Source organism: Mesoplodon densirostris, chromosome 6, assembly GCF_025265405.1.
Source record: "Mesoplodon densirostris isolate mMesDen1 chromosome 6, mMesDen1 primary haplotype, whole genome shotgun sequence".
Lineage (NCBI taxonomy): Eukaryota > Metazoa > Chordata > Mammalia > Artiodactyla > Ziphiidae > Mesoplodon > Mesoplodon densirostris.
In genome coordinates, this window is record NC_082666.1 from 127063261 (window position 1) to 127084807 (window position 21547).

General features: G+C 39.2%; 1 protein-coding gene across 1 annotated transcript in view; it reads left to right on the plus strand.

The window, feature by feature from the left end:
• The first annotated feature begins 1051 nt into the window (after window positions 1-1051).
• MTMR9 (myotubularin related protein 9) overlaps window positions 1052-21547 on the plus strand; it is a 115144-nt gene continuing 94648 nt past the window's right edge. The window contains exons 1-3 of the mRNA XM_060102642.1: window positions 1052-1676; window positions 12573-12681; window positions 17178-17303. Coding sequence (XP_059958625.1) covers window positions 1495-1676; window positions 12573-12681; window positions 17178-17303 — 417 coding nt within the window. The 5' untranslated portion in view covers window positions 1052-1494. The remainder of the gene's footprint in view (window positions 1677-12572; window positions 12682-17177; window positions 17304-21547) is intronic.

Here is a 21547-nt window from a genome sequence, read left to right on the forward strand (position 1 = left end):
CTTTATGGAATATTAACCATTTAAAAATGTAATGACACAATGGTCTTTTCATAGGCTTTTTTTTTTCCAGGAAAATTTAAAGAAAAAGGTCATGACATTTCTGAAGAATTTTTCTCTACCTTTAGAAGACATCATTAAACGGGACAGATCTGATGAGAATTCAGGCAATTTATTTGGTCTTTGCTCTGAGACTTAAGCCAACTCACTGTTCTTGGGTTGTAGATGGTGAAGATTTCAAAGGTTAATGAAGTGACAGTAGACCGGGACTTAAACCCTTGCATATTTCCCCTCTAATGCCCTATTTTAGTATGAAAATGTTAGTTTAAAAGGGGAGGGAGACACCAGGTAAATTTCTGGCATAGTTTAGGTGTCTGGAAGTAGTTCAGTTGGATTGTATTTAATAGGAAGGCCGTGCGGTGGTGACCAAGGCCCAATTCCTTGAATTTCATAGACCTAGACTGAAGCCAGTTCTGCTACAGATTAACTGTGTTTTAGAGCGTCACTTGAGTTTCCGCAAAGTATAGGATTGGTCACTTCCTCTTCGGTGCACTGTACGTATTTCAACCTAGGTCCCTCTCATAGGTGTTTTTATGCTTTTCCTCTTTCTTGTTCAAGATCACAGCACCTTGGCGCTCGCTCTCTGGGCGTCTGCGGCGTCCGGCCGTGCCCCTCCCTTACACCTGGCGCTTCTGTGGGGTCACAATCATCGACTCAATCGCACGTGTCATCTCTTCACAGCCAATGGATGAAAATCGCCAAAATTTACGGCAGCCCCACGCTCTGAAGAGGGATTACTGCTCAAGTGGAGGGAGGCAGGTCAGGGACCTCTTCTCGTTGTCCCTTTTTCCCCAGCCTTTTCTCAAGCGGAATGTTTGTAGGGGTGGCGGATGCGGCGGTTGGCTTGCAGGTAGAGCTTTTTCCTGCTAGGAACACAAATCTTCGATTCCCGCTGTGTTTCCGGAAGCATTCTCATCGGACCTAGGCGGGGACCGACTTCCGGTACGGACTTCCCAGTCTTCCGAGTTTCGAGCCCTCCGCTTCCGCCCGGAGTTGCTTTAGGCTCCGGCTGCGAGGAGCTACGTCCGTCAAGAGTCCGTAGCGTCTCGGACGTGGAAAGTGGCCCTGGGTCGGCCTCCTTCTTGTCCCCTCAGCCTGCCTACCCCGAGGCCGGGTCCCCAGGTGGCGGCGGCGGCGGCTGGGCCTGTCGCGGAGCGTTCTCTCTGCCCGAGTCCTGGGCCTGGGGGAACAGAGCGGTGAGGGAGCGACGCCCGGCCTGGCCCAGCCCCGGTCCAGCTCCGGCTTTCCCGGGAATTGTGACGGTGGCCACAGGCCTCGCCGCGCTCACCCCAGCCTGGGGCGGGGCACGACCTCCCCGCCCGCGTCCCTGCCCCTTCTGCCTGCCTAGCGCCTGGTCATTCCCTTCAGCCCAGCGGCGGCGTAACCGTCTCGCCCCTCCGGGACTGGGCAGTCCCCCGGCTCCGGCCGCTGGGGAACATGGAGTTTGCGGAGCTGATTAAGACTCCACGGGTGGACAATGTGGTGCTGCACCGGCCTTTCTACCCGGCCGTCGAGGGGACCTTGTGTCTTACTGGCCACCACCTGATCCTGTCCTCCCGGCAAGACAACACGGAGGAGCTGTGGCTCCTCCATTCAAACATCGACGCCATCGACAAGCGGTGAGTGCCTATCCCATCCCCTATTCCGCGGGGAACCTGGGGTCCTCAGGTGCAGGTCTGCGGAAACGCGTCCCATCGCCCAACCATCCAGTAGATCGAGCCCCCTCTGGCCTAGATTGAGGATTTGAATTTTAGAAAGCAGAAAACCATCCAAATGAGATACGTGGTTTCCATTCAGTCTGGCTGGGTTATCACGTAGTTGTTATCGTGATATCATTTTTGGTACATAACACCGTGTGGGGGGATATGCAACGTTTTCTTTTAAAATTTCTTTTCCTTGCACCGTCGTATTCCCTGAATGTTAATTGTCCATCTTAGTTCATGAAGTTGTGATTGAATGTGATTTAGGTAAAGTCTTTACTTGCCACTTTCGAGTATGTAGACTTCAGTATGTAGTGTCTAAATTCCACAAAACCTTTCCCCCTCCTCTCAAAAATGTTCAGTTTATCATATTTCTCCTTATTTCTTACCTTCTGGGTCATCAATTTAAGACTTCCCATTATGGGAGATTATAATATCTTTTATTTATTTTTACTCTGTTTGGCTTTTGGAAAGAACAGAGTAGGCTCTTAAAGGTATTAATTAATTAACCTCTTATTTTGCACCCCAGACTCTGTCTTTCCAGGGTAGTGCCTCAGAGACAAAAAGTTATACTTTCTTTGCAGTCAGAATTATCATTTCCCCAATGGCTTTGTACTTACTCTAGCCAGAAGAAGGTAAATTGGTTATCCAGTGAACACTAAAGTATAAATGAATGACAACAGCTTTTTCTATTACCTCTCAAGAGAATTTGGATACAGTATTAAGAAGATTCCTAGAGAGGTTATGCCTTAAAATAAAATACTTTCTAATAGTAGAAGTTAAACAAAACGGGTGAAGTGGTGATAAATTTATTTTTTCAAGCAGAGGGCTCCTGTTAGATTCCTGAGATCACCTTCTCCTGTGGAAAAGTTTTCAGCTGTTACTCATCTATCAATATGCAGTTTAACCATTTCAGTCTGCCACGCCTTTCACAGGTTCTTCTGTTAATCCCACAATGAGAAGTAATTCCCCTCACCTTGAAATCCTATAGCTCTTTAATTATACCTCTTTCATAAGTATATTTTACAACCTGTATTTTGATAGTTACATATATGTTAGCTCCTTGAAGCCAGGGCACGAATTTGGTTAATTTTTATCTCCTTCAAAACTGTGGGGCTTCCCTGGTGGCGCAGTGGTTGAGAGTCCGCCTGCCGATGCAGGGGATACGGGTTCGTGCCCCGGTGTGGGAGGATCCCGCGTGCCGCGGAGCGGCTGGGCCCGTGAGCCATGGCCGCTGAGCCTGCGCGTCCGGAGCCTGTGCTCCGCAACGGGAGAGGCCGCAGCAGTGAGAGGCCCCAGTACCGCAAAAAAAAAAAAAAAAAAAAAAAAAGAGAAAACTGTGGCATGGGCAGATAGGCACATAGGAAATAAAAGGATTAACCACTGAATGGCCAGTGGTGCCATAGAATACGAATTAGAGTTTCTCCATGCCACCAACTCTTTTCTTTCTTCCTTACCTCTTTCTGTAGTTGCTTTTCACGCTCATTTCATCGTATTTACCTAGCGTTTACTACACGCTGGGCCTGGTTGGGCTAAACCAAGTATTTAAGATAAGCAGTTTTTAATCTGTTAGGGGAGAAATGACAAACTGTACACATTTATCTTTTTCCTGGGAAGCAGCATGATGTAATGGAAAGAGCTAGGTGGTCAGATCAGAGTTTGTTGAGTTGTTGCTTTCAAAAAAGAGTTACTTCCATGTGTCTTCTGTATGCTAAGCTCTGTCTGGGCTGTGCAGATGCAGTGGTGACTTAAGACAGATGAGGAGCTTATGTACTAGTGGAGGAGATGGACACTCACATAAATCAACAAATAAATATATAACAGCGTCAGGTAATAAATGCCAGGAAGGAAAATACAGGAAGACGTTACGATAGAGAATGCCTGGAGTCAGTGTATTTAGAAAGAATGTTCGAGAAGACAAGTGACATTTGAACTAATGAAGGGAGGAAGCCTGCAGTGTGAATATTGGAGGAAGGAGCGTTCCAGCCAAAGGGAACGCAAAGGCAGAGACTTGAGACAGGACCATGCCTGGCATGTAGGAGGAAGAACAAAGAGGCAGGTGTGGTAGGAGGGCAGTGAGCACGGGGTAGAAGCTAGGGGGACTAGGGAGACGGCAGAAACGTGCTTGGAGGGATAAGCAGGGGCCAGATGGTGTAGGGCCTGTTACGCCATTGGGATGGTTTTCATAGGAAGCCTTGGAGAGTTGGAAGCGTGGAAGTAGCAATCGGTAGACTTCTAGAAGATGATTCTGGTGGCTGGCAGAAAATGGATTGTAGAAGGGGAGTGATTTGTTAGCAAATCATTAAAAATTTTTTTTCCCTTTCTGTGGATTGCCTGTGAATTTCCTCGGTGTTTGTTTTTCTGGTGATTTTTTTTTTTTTTTTTGGCACCAGTTCCTTACATACTCTCTAGGTATTAATTCTTCCCTTAGACATTGCAGATATCTTCTCCATATCTCTCACCCATTTGTTAACTTTTGTGTGGTGCCGTTTGTGGAACGGAAGTCCTAATTTTAATACAAAATTCATCGATACTTTATGGTTTGTGCTTTTTAAGTCTTAAGAAGCCCTTCCTTATCCCAAAATTACTAGAATATTCTCCTACTTTTCTTCCATATTAGCTTTATAGTTTTACCCTTCACTTTTAGGTCTTTAATTCATTTGGATTCTACCTTTGTTTCAAGTGTGATAAGAATCCAACTTTGTTTTTCTTCATGTAGCAAAAGCCAGTTTTCCTAAAACCATCATGTAACACCCATCCTTGACTGATTTATCATATATCAGGTGGTTTTATATATATGTATATATAATATATACAGCTTTTTCTGTGCCCCATAAGTTTTGTAATGTCACGTTTTTGTTTTCATTTTTTTGTCTGTGTTTTATAATTTCCCTTGTGATTTCTTCTTTGATCCATTGGTTGTTTAAAAGTGTATTAATTTCCATAATTTGGTGAATTTCTCAGTTTTACTTTTGTTACTGATTTCTAACTTCATCCCATGTAGTCAGAGAAGATACTTTGTATGATATCTTTTTTTTTTTTTTTTTGGCTGCACCTAGCGGCACATGGGATCTTAGTTCCCACACCAGGGATCTAACCCATACCCCCTGCAGTGGAAGCTCAGAGTCTTAACCACTGGAGTGCCAGGGAGGTCTCTATATCTATCTTTTTAAATCTGTTGAGACTTGATTTGTGGCCTAACAAACAGTCTATCCTGAAAATTGTTCCATGTGCACTTGAGAAGAATGTGTATCCTATTGTTGTTGGGTAGCGTGTCTATGTCTGTTAGGCCTAGTTAGTTTATTGTATTAAGTCCTCTGTTTCCATATGTATATCTGTCTGGTGGGGTATTAAAGTCTCCAGCTATTATTGTAGAACTGTCTGTTTCTCCTTTCACTTCTGTCAGATTTTGCTTCAAATATTTTGATTGTCATTAGATGTGTAAATGTTTATAATTGTTACACCTTCTTGCTGTGTTGAACCTTTTATTAATAGATAATGTCCTTTGTCTCTCATAACCATTTTTGATTTATAGACTATTTTGTCTAATACTAGTGAAGCCTTCTTTGCTGTCTTTTGGTTACTGTTTGCTTGGAATATCTTTTTCCTCCATCCCTTCAATTTCAACTTGTTTGTGTCTTTGGATTTCCAGTGAGTCTCTTGTGAGACAGGCTATAGTTGGATCATATGTTTTTATCCATTCTGCCAATGTCTATCCTTTGACAGTTTAATCCGTTTACATTTAAAGTAATTATTGGTAAGGAGGGACTTACTTCTGTCATTGTGCTGCATATATGCCTTAAAGCTTTTCTGTCCCTCATTTCCTTCATTATTGTCTTCTTTTGCACATAGTTGATTTTATTGTAATGAAATATTTAAAATTTTTTCTCATTTACTGTTGTGTATATTCTGTAGCTGTTTTCTTTGTGGTTACCTTGGGGATTAAATTTAACATCCTAAGGTTATAATACTCTAATTTGAATTTATACCAGCTTAACTTGAAAAACATACAAAAACTCCTTTATAGCTCTGTCCCCACTGCTTTCCATTGATGTCATAAAATTACATTTTTATGTATTTGGGCCTGAAAACATAATCTAATAATTCTTTTAAATGTATTAGTCTCTTAAATGATGTAGAAAATAAAATGTGCGTTTACAAACCATTGTTACAATAATACTAGATTAAAAAAAATAACTATTTATTTATATATTTTTGGCTGTGTTGGGTCTTCGTTGCTGCACGCTGTCTGTTTCTCAGACTTGATAATTTCCATTGCCCTGTCTTCAAGTTTGCTGATTCTTTCTTCTGCTTGCTGAGAATCTGCTTTTGAATCCCGCTTGTGAATTTTTGATTTCAGTTCTTACACTTTTCAGCTCCAGAATTTTTTTTTTAGGTCTTCTATCTCTTTATTGATATTTCTGTTTTGTTCACACATTATATTCTTGACTTTCTCCATATCTTCCTTTAGTTCTTTGAGCATCTTTAAGACTGTTAAAGTCTTTGTCTAAGATATCATCTTCCATCAAGTCTTTTTCAGGGACAGTTTCTGTTTATTTATTTTTTACCTTTTGAATAGGCTATGCTTTCCTGATAATTTCTCTGCCTTGTGATTTTTTTTTCTTTGCTCAACACTGGACATTTAGATCTAATAACGTGGTAACAATGGAAAACAGATTCTCCCTCTTCCCCAGTGTTTGCTGTTTTGGGGGGGTTTCTTTTGTTTATTATTTTTGTTTTTTTGACTGCTGTAGGATGTCTATATGCCAAGGATCAGCCTGAGGTGTAAACTTAAGGCTTTCTCAGGTCTTTTCTGAGCCTGGGTATGTGCAGTCACAGTCACTTCCTAATTTTCCTATATATACAGTTGTTTTCAAATGTCCAGATCTTTAATGTCTGGTTCCTGAAAGGGGAAAAGTGAAAAATGAAGAAGAGTGGGAAGAGAGCTGACCGTGTAAATCCACTGAAAGTCACAGATTGGGGGCTGGAGGCAGCTTGCAACAGTGGGAGGAATTGCAACAGTGGCTGCCTGCCTCTTTGCACCTCTGTGATCGGAATCAGCAATCTACAATCACAGAACAGATCTCTGATATTTGGAGGACAGGGTCCTTTCTGCCCACCCTGGCTCCTATAAGCTGTGTGCAAGCTGCTCTAGGAACATACCCACAGCTGCCTGTCACTTGGGTGGGGGTGGGGAATGGGTAGCTGCTGCTATTTTGCTAAGAGCTGAATTTATCCAAAATTAACTGCAATTTATTATCCATGTCTTTCCCTGGAAGTTGCAAGCCTTTAATAGACATCAGAGTTCCAAAATAGGTACAGCAAAGAGATTCTGCCAGTGCAATTGTTATCTAGGTGGGAAGACAGATTCCTAATGCTTCTGATTCCACTGTCTTCCAGAATCCTTTCCCTTATTGAGTTTTGAGGGTTTTTTTTTTTCCTAAGTATATTCTGATACAAGTCTTTTATCAAATATAAGATTTGCAAATGTTTTCTCTCAGTCTGTGGCTTGTCTTTTTATTCTCTTTAACTGTGTCTTTCAGAGAGCAAACGTTAAAAAATTTGAAGGCATACAGTTTATTAGCTCTTTTATAGACTGGGGTTGTGATAGCTATGAAATCTTTGCCTAGCCAAAGGTCACAAAGATTTTCTCCCATGTTTTCTTCTAGGAGTTTTATAGTTTTAGGTTTAGATATATGATCCATTTTTAGTTGGTTTTGTATATGGTTCATGTATAGATCCAAATTCTCTTTTTCATATAGATATCTGATCATTGTAGCACCATTTCTTGAAAAGTCTGCCCTTTCTTCAATGAATTGTCTTTGCTCACCTTTGTCCGTATATAAGTGAATATATTTCTAGACTTTCTGCTCTATTCCATTGATCTATATGATACCATTGCTGCCACAGTCTTTATTTTTATACGAAGTCTTTAAATTATATAGTGTTAGCTGTCTGACTTTGTTCTTACTCCAAGTTGTTTTGGTTATTTGAAGTCATTTGAACTTCCATACGAATTTTAAAAATATTTATTTATTTATTTATTTTTGGCTGCGCCATGCAGCTTGCAGGATCTTCCCCGACCAGGGATTGAACCCGCACCCTCGTCCGTGAAAGCGTGGCATCCTAACTACTGGACCACCAGGGAATTCCTCCATATGAATTTTAGAATCAGCTTGTCAATTTCTTTTTAAGAAAGGCCTGTTGTGAGAATTGTGGTGAACCTGTTGATACATGAACTTGATGAGAATTAACATAGGATATCATAATATTGAGTCTTCTGACTTATGAACAAATTTCTCTCCATTTATCTTATTTAGGTCTCAAATTTCTTTCAGCCATGTGTTATAGTTTTCACTCACAGGTCTTTCACATCTCTTGTCGAATTTCCTTTATGTATTTCATATATATTTTTTTTTTTTTTTTGGTGGTACGCGGGCCTCTCACTGTTGTGGGCTCTCCCGTTGCAGAGCACAGGCTCCGGACGCCCAGGCTCAGCAGCCATGGCTCACGGGCCAAGCCGCTCCGCGGCATGTGGGATCTTCCCGGACTGGGGCACGAACCCGTGTCCCCTGCATCGGCAGGCGGACTCTCAACCACTGCGCCACCAGGGAAGCCCCCATATTTTTTTATGCTATTTCAAGTGATATTTTTCAAATTCAGTTTCCAGTTACTTGTTTGTATTAATCATTTTTTAAAAATTTTTATTTATTTATTTTTTGGCTGCATTCCATCTTCATTGCTGTGCACGGGCTTTCTCTAGTTGCAGCAGGTGGGGGCTACTCTTCGTTGTGGTGCACGGACTTCTCATTGCAGTGGCTTCTCTCGTTGCAGAGCACGGGCTCTAGGCGCGTGGGCTTCAGTAGTTGTGGCGCACGGGCTTAGTAGTTGTGGTGCATGGGCTTAGTTGCTCCGCATCATGTGGGATCTTCCTGGACCAGGGCTCAAACCCATGTCCCCTGCATTGGCAGGCAGATTCTTAACCACTGCGCCACCAGGGAAGTCCAGTACAATGTTGAACAGAAGTGGTGAGAGGGAACATCCTTGTATTATTCCTGATCTTAGTGAGAAAGCATTCAGTCTTTCTCATTAAGTATGCTATTAGTGGTAGAGTTTTTTGGTTTTTTTGTTTTTGTAAATGCTCTTATCAGCTGGAAGAAGTTCACTTCTGTTCCTAGTTTGCTGAGAGTTGGGTTGTTTTGTTTCATTTTAAAATCATGAATAGCTGTTGGATTTTGTCAAATGCTTTTTCTGTATCTATCGAGATGAGCATATTGTTTTTCTTTTTCCGTTTGTTAATATGGTAAATTACTTTGTTAAACCATCCTTGCATTTTTGGGATAAACCCCATTTGCTCGTGATACATTATCCTTTTTATATATTGTTGGATTTAATTTGCTAATGTTTTGTTTAGAAATTTTACATCTATGTCTATGAGGGATATTCGTCTGTAGTTTTCTTGTAATGTTTTTGAGTTTTGTATTTGGGAAATGCTGGACTTTAGGTGTGAATTGAGAAGTAATTGCCTCTTCTCAGTTTTCTGAAAGAGTGTGTCTTGACTTAATAGTATTTTTTCTTAAATGTTTTATAGAATTCATCAGTGAAGCCACCCAGGACTGGAGTTTTCTTTGTGGGGAAGATTTTATTGAAAATTTCAGTTTATTTAATAGATAGAGCTCTAACCAGGTTATTTATTCTTGAATGATCTTTAGTAGTTTGTGTCTTCTGAGGAATTTGTCCATATCATTTACCATGTTGAACTTATTGGCATAAAATTGTTTCTAATATTCCCTTATTATTTTTTAATGTCTGTGGAGTCTGTAGTGATTGTAACCTCTCTCATTTCTGACATTGGTAAATTGTGACTTTCTTTATTCCTGATCAGTCTGGCTAGAGTATTATAATCACTTTTATTGATCTTTTGAAACAATCATTTTTGCTTTCATTGTTTTTCCCTAGAATCTTCTCTTATTTCATTAATTTTTTTTTCTTTTTATCTTTATTATTTAATTTTCTCTGCTTTGGATTTAACTTGCTGTTCTATTTCTAGTATAGTGGAATCTGAGATCACTAATTTGAGACCCAAATTTTCTTCATTAATTTCCTTCTTTCCTAATACAGGTGGTCTCCTCAGACTCTCAATCCCACCCAACTTTCCTCTCCCTTCACTATAACTTGGAAAATCTCAAAACAGTAAATTGGGGCAGTCACTGAACTCACCCATCTCCCAGAGAGCTCTGTTCTTTGTTGTCTGATGTTCAGTGTCTTGAAAACAGTCTTTCCTTATATTTTGCCCAGTTATTTTGGTTGTTTCAGGTAGGAGGGTAAATCTGGTCCCTGTTATTCCACTTTTGCCAGAAGTGGAAGGGCCAAGAGTATGAGTTTTCAAAATACATTTCATAAGAGGCATTCCACTATGTTGTTTAGTTGTGGATATCTGGTGGAATTTTCTTTGCTAGGATTTGACCCATGTTGATAAGTTTTGCGTATCCAAATTCACAGTGCAGTGATGTTGGGCATGGGGGTATTTACAACTGAAGTAGAATTTGGGAAGAGTAGCTGTAGGAGTCGTTTTCCTAAGCTAGGCACAGTATAAATAAAATTATCTGCTTTAGATCAATCTAAGAATTCTTAGTTTAGGGAATACTCAGAAGTATTAATGGGAAAGAATTGAGGCAGTCAGTGGCAAAGCAAAAGAAAAATCAGAGCTATCAGCAAGTGCAGACAAAAAAAAAAAAAACAAGAAAAGGAAGACAAAAATCCCAACTAAGGTAAAATTAAATTTGTTCAAAACTTACTGATACAAAATTTATGATTACACGTGGCATTTACTCTGAAGTTTTCCTTGACTTAGAATAGATATTGCAAGTTAATAGGTTTTAAAGACTGAAAAAAAGATACTTATTTTTCAAATCAACTGTTGTAAGTTTGGAAGTAAGTAAAATCTGAAATGAACTGTTTTTCTATGCTTTGGAAATATCTCTACACAAACACTTAATACATTAATTACAGATCTGTTTTTCCTATTATTTGAAGTAAGGCCCCTAATAATCTCCATTAAATGAATTGGCCTAGCATGAATTACTTTATATATTTGAAAAAAAATTTAAATACATGTATTTAAAATTATTTGTGGCTCATATTTTAATGATGCAGGCTTGATTCTTCCTTAATTAGATTACTAGGGGAGAAGAAAGTTGAATACAGGCACATGGCGGAGGTATTGCAGGTTTAGTTCCAGACCGCCTCAGTAAAGCCGATATGACAATAAAGCAAGTCACATGAATTTTTTGGTTTCCCAATACATGTAAAAGTTATTATACACTATACTGTAGTTTACTAAGTGTGCAGTAGCATTATATCTAAAACAACAGTGTACATATCTTAATTAAAAAATACTTTATTGCTAAAAAACGCTAATCATCATCTGAGCCTTCAGTGAGTTGTAATCTTTTTGCTGGTGGAGGGTCTTGCCTCAGTGCTGATGAATGTGTTGTCATCCAGGCTTTGTTGTTCCATTTATAGAGCACAGGCAGAGTAGATTTAACATAATTCTTAAGGGCCCTAGGACTTTGGGAATGGTATATGAGCATTGGTTTCAGCTTAAAGTCAACAGCCACATTATCCCCTAACAAGAGGGTCCGTCTGTCCTTAGAATCTTTGAAGCCAGGCACTGACTTCTCCTCTCTAGCTACGGAAGTCCTCAGATGGCATCTCCTTCCAATATAAGGCTTTGTCTACCTTGAAAATCTGTTGTTTAGTGCAGCTGCCTTCATGAATTATCTTAGCTAGATCTCCTGGATAACTTGCTGCTGCTTCTACATCAGCACTTGCTGCTTTGCTTTTACTTTTATGTTATGGAGATGGCTTCTTTCCTTAAATCTCATGAACCAACTTCTGCTAGCTTCAGACTTTTCTTTCATAGCTTTCTTGCCTCTCTCTGCCTTCAGAGAATTAGAGTTAGGGCCTTGCTCTGGATTAGGCTTTGATTTACGGGAATGTTGTGGCTGGTTGATCTTCTATCCAGACCACTAAAACTTTCTTCATATCAGCAATTAGCCTGTTTTGCTTTCTTATCATTCTTGTGTTCACTGGAGTAACACTTAATTTCCTGCAAGGACTTTTCCTTGCATTCACACCTTGCTACCTATTTGTCATAAGAGGTATAACTTTTGGCCTGTCTCGACTTCTGACGTGCCTTCCTCACTAAGCTTAATCCTTTCTAGCTTTTGATGTTAAAGTAAGATGTGTGACTCTTCCTTTTACTTGAGCTCTTAGAGGGCATTATAGAGTTATTAATTGGCTTAATTTCAACATTTTTGTGTCTAAAGGAATAGGAGGCCTGAGGAGAGAGAGAGAGATGGGGAAATGGCAGTTGGTGGGGCAGTCAGAGGACACACATTTATCAATTAAGTTCACTGTAGTATATGGGCATGGTTACTGGTGCCCCAAAACAATTAAAATAGTAACATCAAAGATCATTGATCACAGATCACCATAACAAATATAATAACAACAACAGTAATAATAATAAAGTTTGAAATATTGTAAGAATTACCAAAATGTGATGCAGCGAGATGAAGTGAGCAAATGCTGTTGGAAAAAGGGCGCCGATAGACTTGCTGGACACATGGTTGTCACAAACATTCAGTCTTTAAAAAACGTAATATCTGCGATGCTCAATAAAGTGAAGTGCAATAAAAGAACGTCTGCCTGTATAGATGGTGATTATAACCTCCTCTTTTTAAAGAAATAATCATATACTTTGAGTTGGGAGTATATAGGTCCCTAAGCATAATTTATAATTTTTTATAGGTTTGTGGGATCACTGGGTACCATCATCATAAAATGTAAGGATTTTCGAATTATTCAGTTGGATATTCCTGGAATGGAGGAATGTTTGAATATAGCCAGTTCCATTGAGGTAAGTATTTTGGAAGCAAAATGTGATGAAAATAAATAATCATTAAAAGGAACCTTATTTTCTGCTTCACTGTAGCTCTTTTTTTTTTTTTTAACATCTTTATTAGAGTATAATTGCTTTACAATGGTGTGTTAGTTTCTGCTTTATAACAAAGTGAATCAGCTATACATATACATATATCCCCATATCTCCTGCCTCTTGCGTTTCTCTCACCCTCCCTATCCCACCCCGCTAGGTGGTCACAAAGCACTGAGCTGATCTCCCTGTGCTATGCGGCTGCTTCCCTCTAGCTGTCTATTTTGGTACTGTATATATGTCCATGCCTCTCTCTCACTTTGTCACAGCTTACCCTTCCCCCTCCCCGTGTCCTCAAGTCCGTTCTCTACATCTGAGTCTTTATTCCTGTCCTGCCCCTATATGTTTCTTTTAGATATTTAGTCATGTTTGTGACTCAGATATTGAAGACTGAATGGAAGAGCCTCACCCTGAGTCATTGTTATAGGAATGTAAAAAGATTTTATTGACTTACAGCAGTTTTTAATGCTGCTTATTCTTCTGGGTTTATCGATGTTGTAGCATGTGACAGGAATTCCTTCCCTTTTAAGGCTGAATAATATTCCATTGTGTGTATATAAATGCTGAGACTTTTTAAAAACGTTATTTCTTTTGTAAAGCAAGTAATTATCAACAATGATTGTAGTCTTTTGTTTGTTTTTAGTTAAATCTGAATTTCCATATATTATGTTTGCTTAAGACAGGATGTATTTGTTTTATATTTACAGAAATGATATTGAATACCTGTTCAGATAACAAATAATAGAAATTTTACTTGGGTAATTTAATATTTAAATTGAAGAGCTCACACTGTTTTCTTTCCCACTTTAACCAACGATTTTGGTATACCCTCGGATTTTAAGTTGCTTTATTTTAAATCATTGCCACTAAATTATAGCAATTAACTTTGTGTTTACAGTATTTTCTAGGTAATTATAGAGACACACTGATTCTTTTTTTTCCCTTCTGTCTTTGAGTGACTGATCTGGGCTTTGTATGCAAAATAAATGCTATTGGCTTAACTGTTAACGGGGGCAGAAAGGCTTAAATCTGTAGGATCTCATTTGGCTTTTAAACAAAAATAGAGAAATAGAGGAACCACCGTTATGGTACTGAGAAAATGGCATGTAGCATTTTTCTTTCTGCTTTTGCTAAATTTTACTTAAGGAAATGAGAAGATGAGCTGAACTGTTTGTCTTACATATTCATCATTTGGAAATAACACAGTAATGTTGATTTGGCTGAATTTGCTGACATGAGTGAGAAAAGCACTGTGGCTTCTAGGCTGTTAAAGGGAAATGCTGTCCTGCTCTTTGGGCCAGGGAATGCCACTCACCCACTTCAGTTGAGCATGTGTTTTCTTTCAGTTGTGGGGTTGGATTTTCACTGAGCCGTCCACATTTTTTTTTCCTTATCCCTTTTATAACTTGTAAGATAGCTGGTGGGAGTTAGTGAAGTTGCCTGTGGTGAAGAAACAGGGCAAAGCCTGTTACCCCACTTGCTGATTGCATTTACTTAACTTCTTGGCACCTGACACTAATCACTTGTTTATTTAGCTACACATATTACCTAAAGCTCTGTAGAAACTGACTGATTATGTAGAAGCCCTTACAGCTGGAAAGAAGCCGCAAGTAATTTGACCTTAGAAAATGAATGCTCTGTTGATTGTTTTAACAACGTAGTAAATACACATAGTGTCCTTGGCCTCTAGCCTTTTTCCTGGCATCCAATTTCCCTCCCTTCTTCTATACATCTTGACATAATTTGGTAGTAATAAGTGCATTTCTTTTTTTTTTAAAGGAAGATGTTGGGGGTAGGAGTTTATTAATTAATTTATTTTTGCTGTGTTGGGTCTTCGTTTCTGTGCGAGGGCTTTCTCTAGTTGTGGCAAGTGAGGGCCACTCTTCATCGTGGTGCACGGGCCTCTCACTATCGCGGCCTCTCTTGTTGTGGAGCACAGGCTCCAGACGCGCAGGCTCAGTAGTTGTGGCTCACGGGCCTAGTTGCTCCGCGGCATGTGGGATCCTCCCAGACCAGGGCTTGAACCTGTGTCCCCTGCATTAGCAGGCAGATTCTCAACCACTGCGCCACGAGGGAAGCCCAGTGCATTTCTTATAAAGCACAGTTGAACTATTCTTTGTTATCAAAATCCATATACCCAAATATATTCTGTTGCCATAAATAGAATCCCATTGGAAGAATAACTGGCAAGTGCTTGGTTTTCTAAATTACAGCAGGAAGTCAGATGAATCTTATTTTCTGTATAGTTTCAATGGCCTTTTAGGGTTGAAATGACTTCAGTTCTTTGAGCATTAATGTGTTTAAAGGAAAAGTTCTGTCTCTAGTGACATGAAATGTAATCACGACAAGTCTGAGCCTGAGTGCTTATTGCCTGCCAGAATGGTTGCTGGCATGCATTTAAAATAATGGTTGTACCAATCACTATGGAGAACAGTATGGAGGTTCCTCAAGAAATTAAAAATAGAACTACCATATGATCCAGCAGTCCCACTTCTTGGTATATATCCAAAGGAAACAAAATCATTGTCTTAAAGAGATATCCGTACTCCCATGTTCACTGCAGCATTATTCATAATAGCCAAGTTATAGAAACAACCTAAGTGTCTGTTGATGGATGAATGAATAGGGAAAATCACACACACACACACACACACACACACACACACACACACACACACACACACACACACACACACACACACACACACACAGGAATATTATTCAGCCTTAAAAAAGAAAGCAGTCCTGCCATTTGCAACAACATGGATGAAACTGGAGGGCGTTGTGTTAAGTGAAATAAGCCAGACAGAGAAAGGCAAATACTGCATGGTATCACTTATATGTGGAATCTAAAAAATAAAAAAAAAGCAAACATAGAAACAGGGAGTAGAAAAGTGGTTTCCAGGGGCTGGAGGTGGGTGAAATAGGGAGAGGTTGGTAAAAGTTACAGATGTTTATTTATGAGATAAGGTTTGAGAATCTAATGTATAACATGGACTATAGTTGATAACACTGTATTGTGTAATTGAAGTTTGCTAAGAGAGTAGAACTTAAATGTTTTCATAAACAACAACAGAAGGTAAATATGTGAGGTGATGGATGCGTTAATTAACTCGATGGGGGAAACCCTTTCACGATGTGCATGTGTATCAAATCATCACTTTGTACATTTGAAATATCTTACAGTTTAATAAAACTGTCAATTTATACCGCAGTAAAGCTGAAAAAAATTTTTTTTAATATTAAGAAGAATATCTTTTAAATAATAAAATTAAAAAATTAAATAAATAAAATAAAATAAAGGTTCTACTGACCTAAAAGGAGGTAGCTTTATTCTGAGAGCTTGGGGATGTTAGCATGATGTTGGGCCCTCTTCCCCCGCTCCAGCTGAGTGTCTCCAAAATTACTGCAGTTTGAATTATGCTAATTGATTTTGCTGCCTTTTTTTTCTGCTCATAGAAATGTTTCTAAAACTCCCCTGTCAGAAGGATGAAGCTGCCAGGTGATGTTCCGTTTCTCAGTTCCTCCATCTAGTCAGGTTTCCCTGGTGTTGTCACCGAATTCATGCTTCAGATGGCAATAGGCTCATTTTGGGACCACAGAGTTATTGCCCCGGTTTGGGGTCAGTGTACATAAAGGTATGAGGATACCTGACCATATCACTCTAGGAAGGAGGAAATTTCACATCGATGGAGGCGATGTGGAGCATGTAACAGCTAAGATTATTTTAGAGTTTATTATGTGCCAGGCACTGTTCTAGCCCTGTTACATACATTTTCTCTCTTAATGCTCCCAACAGCCCTAAGAGGTAGGTACTATGAGGTAGCCCTATGAGGTTATTTCCTCTATTTTACAGCTAAGGAAAGTGAGACGTAGAGTGGTTACATTACTTAAACACTCTTGCATTGGCATCTGGAATTTGAGTCCAGCAGTCTGACTCCCTTCTGACTCTTTGGCTACTAAGCTTCTTTACAATTGCTAACACACACTGATTTTAAATAATTTACATATGTTTATATATAGTTAATAACTGGATTTTGAGCCAAGGCCTTACTGACTAACCAAAACCTGTTCTCTGATCCCTAGAAATATTTGAACCTTTTTATTAGGGCTTACTAAATGGTCTCAAGAAGGAGTTTTTTCATTTTTCTCCTGAGTAGGTGTGCACATTGTTTTGTTCTTTTGTTCATTCAGCAAATGCTAATTGAGTGTATGTTATGTGCCAGAAACTTTGTTAGAGGCTGAAAGCATGGTAATTAGCCTAAGTAAGGTATAATTGTGTCTAGTGATAAATACCATGTTAGAGAAATATATTGGGTGTCCATCATTATTAGGCCGTATTTAATGCCAATTTGGCAATTAGAAAGTGTTTAAAATTGTGATATGTTCCAATTTTCTTTTTTATTTCTTTTTTCCCCTAGGCATTATCTACCCTGGACTCCATCACTCTGATGTACCCTTTCTTTTACCGGCCCATGTTTGAAGTGATAGAAGATGGCTGGCATTCTTTCCTTCCTGAGCAAGAGTTTGAACTCTACTCTTCAGCTGTGAGTAACTTTTGAGAGAACTATGGGTAATGAGAAATAACCCAGCACTTTACTTGTGAAAATGATCACTTCCTTTCGACGAGTAATAAGGTGCAGTTGACTTATCCATGCCTAAAAGAAGTATCTATTAGCTATTAGTGCTGCAGCCTTTGCCGTTCAGAGATTTGCATAATTTGTTCCCATTGCTGCAGCTTAAGTAATTTTTCTTCAGTGGATTTACTGATAAAACATTAAGATCTTCATAAAGATAGTCCTGACATGTTTTAATTTGGGGGTGTTTTAAAAGTGTCTCCCTGGAAACAGCTTTGTATACAGTAATTAGGTTCTGAGCCATCTCCCAAAAGTCTGTTGAACCCATTGTGTATCTAGGAGAGCACTAGAGAACCATGTATCAATTTGTTTTTGTGGGATGCTTTTTGTGATTTTATAATTTGGGTTACTAAGACCAGTGTACTAGATCCACGTATTCTTTCTGGAAGATTGGAAGATTGGCAGGACCTTCCTGCACACTTTGTGCTTCTACTGCTGCCCACCCTCCTGAAGCCATTTTTTTCTTAGCTTTTGTTAATACGTTTTCCATCCTGATACTTGTTTCTACTGTTAAGTATTCTGCCAGTGGACGGTAATAGTATCCAAATAACCTGTACATATGAAATAAGAAGATATACATAAATGCCAGATTAAAAACAATCAAGTTTTTTCTATCCCACTTTTACTTACGAGTGGGATGTTGTTTATAAAGGTTTTTTTGTTTTCACCAAAAAAGAAACATCTGTGTCTGTCATTGAGTGTTCCTTCTCCTTCTCCCCTAACTGGCTGAAATGTACAAATACCCGAAAAAAGGAATGGGCTGTATCTCATTAGGAAAGAAACTGCAATTGTCCAATAAATAGACGCTGTTGGTCTTCAAAAAAAAAAGTTTTTTTTTTTTTTTTTACTACTTTTCTTTTTCCAACATACCTCTGTAAATGGGTCCTAGGAGGATCAAGAAGTAGGGACCAGGGTGCCATGTAATTTAAAGAACAAAGATGTCCATAGCAGCAAAGTGAGAAAGGAAGGGGAATTTTACATTCTTGTGTATGGAGCATTTTTATATAGTTTGTGGATAACTACTTGTATTTACATTTATATTCAGGGTCTTTATAGCATTAAAAACTGCATAGTAAACATTCTCAAATGCATGATGCTTTTCTTTTGTATCAATTAACTACTAGCTAACAGCTACCTAGAGGAATCCTTAGTTACTTCCTAGGTGGAAAATGGCAGTCAGAATTTGATCTGGAAGGGAGATGTCTGGATGATTTTCTTGGTTATCCAAAAATGTCTGTATAAATGACTTGCTCATGATTTATCTTGTAGTTAGGTGCCATAAGTGAACCAGTCTAAGTCTACATTCAACAAGCCAACATTCAAATCACTCTCCTACTCTGTGCAGAAATCCTCTTTGCTAACACATCCACGGTGTGGTTGTCCAGGTTCTGCTTGAAATCTCTAGTGCAAGAGAATTTGCAAAATCACACAGTAACGTCCCATATGGGAACAGTCCTAATACCAACCTGAAGTTCCCCTGTACTTAGACCCCATGTTTCTGATGTTGCCTTGTGTTTTTCAGGTTGTCTTATTCCTCTACTATGAATTGTTCTTCAAATTAAGAACTTTTATGTCCCCATTAAGTTTCCTCTTCTACAGATTAAATATCAGTATTTATTTCAGCCTTTTCCCATAATACTGAACTCAGGGCCCCACCTTGTCCTGGCTGCTTTCCTCAGCAAGGCCTTCAGTTTGTCATTGATTCTCTTAAAACATGGTACCCGTGACATTTAGCATAGATTGGAACTATTACTGATACTTTACCCCAAAGTTGCATTGGCCTTTTTCAGAATTAAATTACTAATGAAATAAACTAAAATTCCTTCATCCTTATACATGTGTTATTAAGGGATCCTCCTTGCCTTTTTGTTTGTTTGTCCATTCATTCATTCTTATATTCAACACTTTTTTCCTCGTAGGCATTTCCTTTTGGGGTTAGCTAATTATTTAAGCAATTTGTATATTTGAATTTCTGTTTTACATTCCTGCAAATTTTGTAATCCACAAATTTTGTAATCTACAGATTTAATGAGAACATCTTTAATGCCTTGATCTGAGGTATTTACTTACTATTGCTAGATTATGGAAATTTTAGATAAGCAAAACATGGTCCCTTCCTTCTAATTGTTCAAAGTCTAATAATTATCTAAGTAATTGAATACAATAAAATAAGTGCTGACAAAATTTCCACGAGGCACAGGGGAAATGAAATTATTAGATCTGTGTTATAGAAAGTCAGCTCTGTTGCAAAATGCTGAGAAACTGCTTAATAGGATACTGTAATAATATAAAGAAGATGGTTGGATCAGTAGCAGAGTGGTTATAGTGCAAAAAGATTCAGGAAGTGGAATTAAAAGGAGTTGGTGACCCACTCCCTGGATGTGAGAAGTACAACAGGCAGTGGCATCTAGGTTTTACCATTGAGATGGGAAAGACAGAAAGAGAAATGTGTTTGACAGGGAATGAGCTGAGTTCAGTTTTGGGGATGGCAAATTCAAAGGGCCTGTGTGGTACATGTCATTGAATATGTACAAGAGATACTTCAGAGCTTATTTGAGAGATCTGTGTTAAAAATGAAATATTGAGCGTAATCAGTGTATACATTGTGGGAACCATGGGGAGAAGTTGATATTGCCAAGGGAAAGCATCTAAAGTAAGTAGGGGGCCAAGGATGAACCATGTAAGGGATGAGTGGAGGAAAAAGCCAAGGGAAGAGCGAGCTTCAAGTAGGAGGGGGTCACTAATGTGAAAGCTTCTTATTCATTGTTTGTTTATTGTCTCTCTTGTCTAGGATACAAGCTGCTAGAATATAAACTTTAGGACAGTGGGAAACATACATGTCATTCTTATTCTCTACTGTATTCTTTTTTTTTAACATCTTTATTGGAGTGTAATTGCTTTACAATGGTGTGTTACTTTCTGCTTCATAACAAAGTGAATCAACTGTACATATACGTATATCTCCATATCTCCTCCCTCTTGCATCTCCCTCCCACCCTCCTTATCCCACCCCTCTAGGTGGTCACAAAGCCCCGAGCTGATCTCCCTGTGCTATGCAGCTGCTTCCCACTAGCTATCTATTTTACATTTGGTAGTATATATAAGTCCATGGCACTCTCTCACTTCGTCCCAGCTTACCCTTCCCCCTCCCTGTGTCCTCAAGTCCATTCTCTACGTCTGCATCTTTATTCCTGTCCTGCCCCTAGGTTCCTCAGAACCTTATTTTTTTTTTTCACATTCCATATATATGTGTTAGCATACAGTATTTGTTTTTCTATTTCTGACTTACTTCACTCTGTATGACAGACTCTAGGTCCATCCACCTTACTACAAATAACTCAATTTTGTTTCTTTTTATGGTTGAGTAATATTCCATTGTATATATGTGCCACATCTTCTTTATCCATTCATCTGTTGATGGACACTTAGGTTGTTTCCATGTCCTGGCTATTGTAAAGAGAGCTGCAGTGAACATTGTGGTACATGACTCTTTTTTAATTATGGTTTTCTCAGGGTATCTACTGTATTCTTAGCACATGATTGGCAAGCAGTAGTTATTTGTTGAGCGAATGAATATAGGAATGTGTGCATTTATGCAGGATAGGACAAAAGGACAATAAGACCTTCTATATATCATTGGAATTCTCTGCCAGGTAGACATATATCACTTAATCAGTCAGTATTCATTGAGTAAGGTTTTTTTTTTTTTTTTTTTTTTTTTGCGGTACGCGGGCCTCTCACTGTTGCGGCCCCCCCCATCGCGGAGCACAGGCTCCGGACGCGCAGGCCCAGCGGCCATGGCTCACGGGCCCAGCCGCTCCGCGGCATATGGGATCCTCCCAGACTGGGGCACGAACCCGTATCCCCCGCATCGGCAGGCGGACTCTCAACCACTGCGCCACCAGGGAGGCCCGAGTAAGGTTTTTTGACCATCTAAAAAACTTTCTAAATAGTATTAGCCAGTCCCTTCTTCTCTATTATATCCAAAAGAGATGTATGGTATTGAGAAGACAGAGTACTAAAACTAGCTATCAAGATATCTTATGTTGCATCCCAGATATGTTGGCTGCTTGACTTTCTGGGACTCAGTTTCCAAGTCTACACAATGAAAGTATTGGACAAATGATCTTTAAGAGTTCCTCCCCTTTTAACAT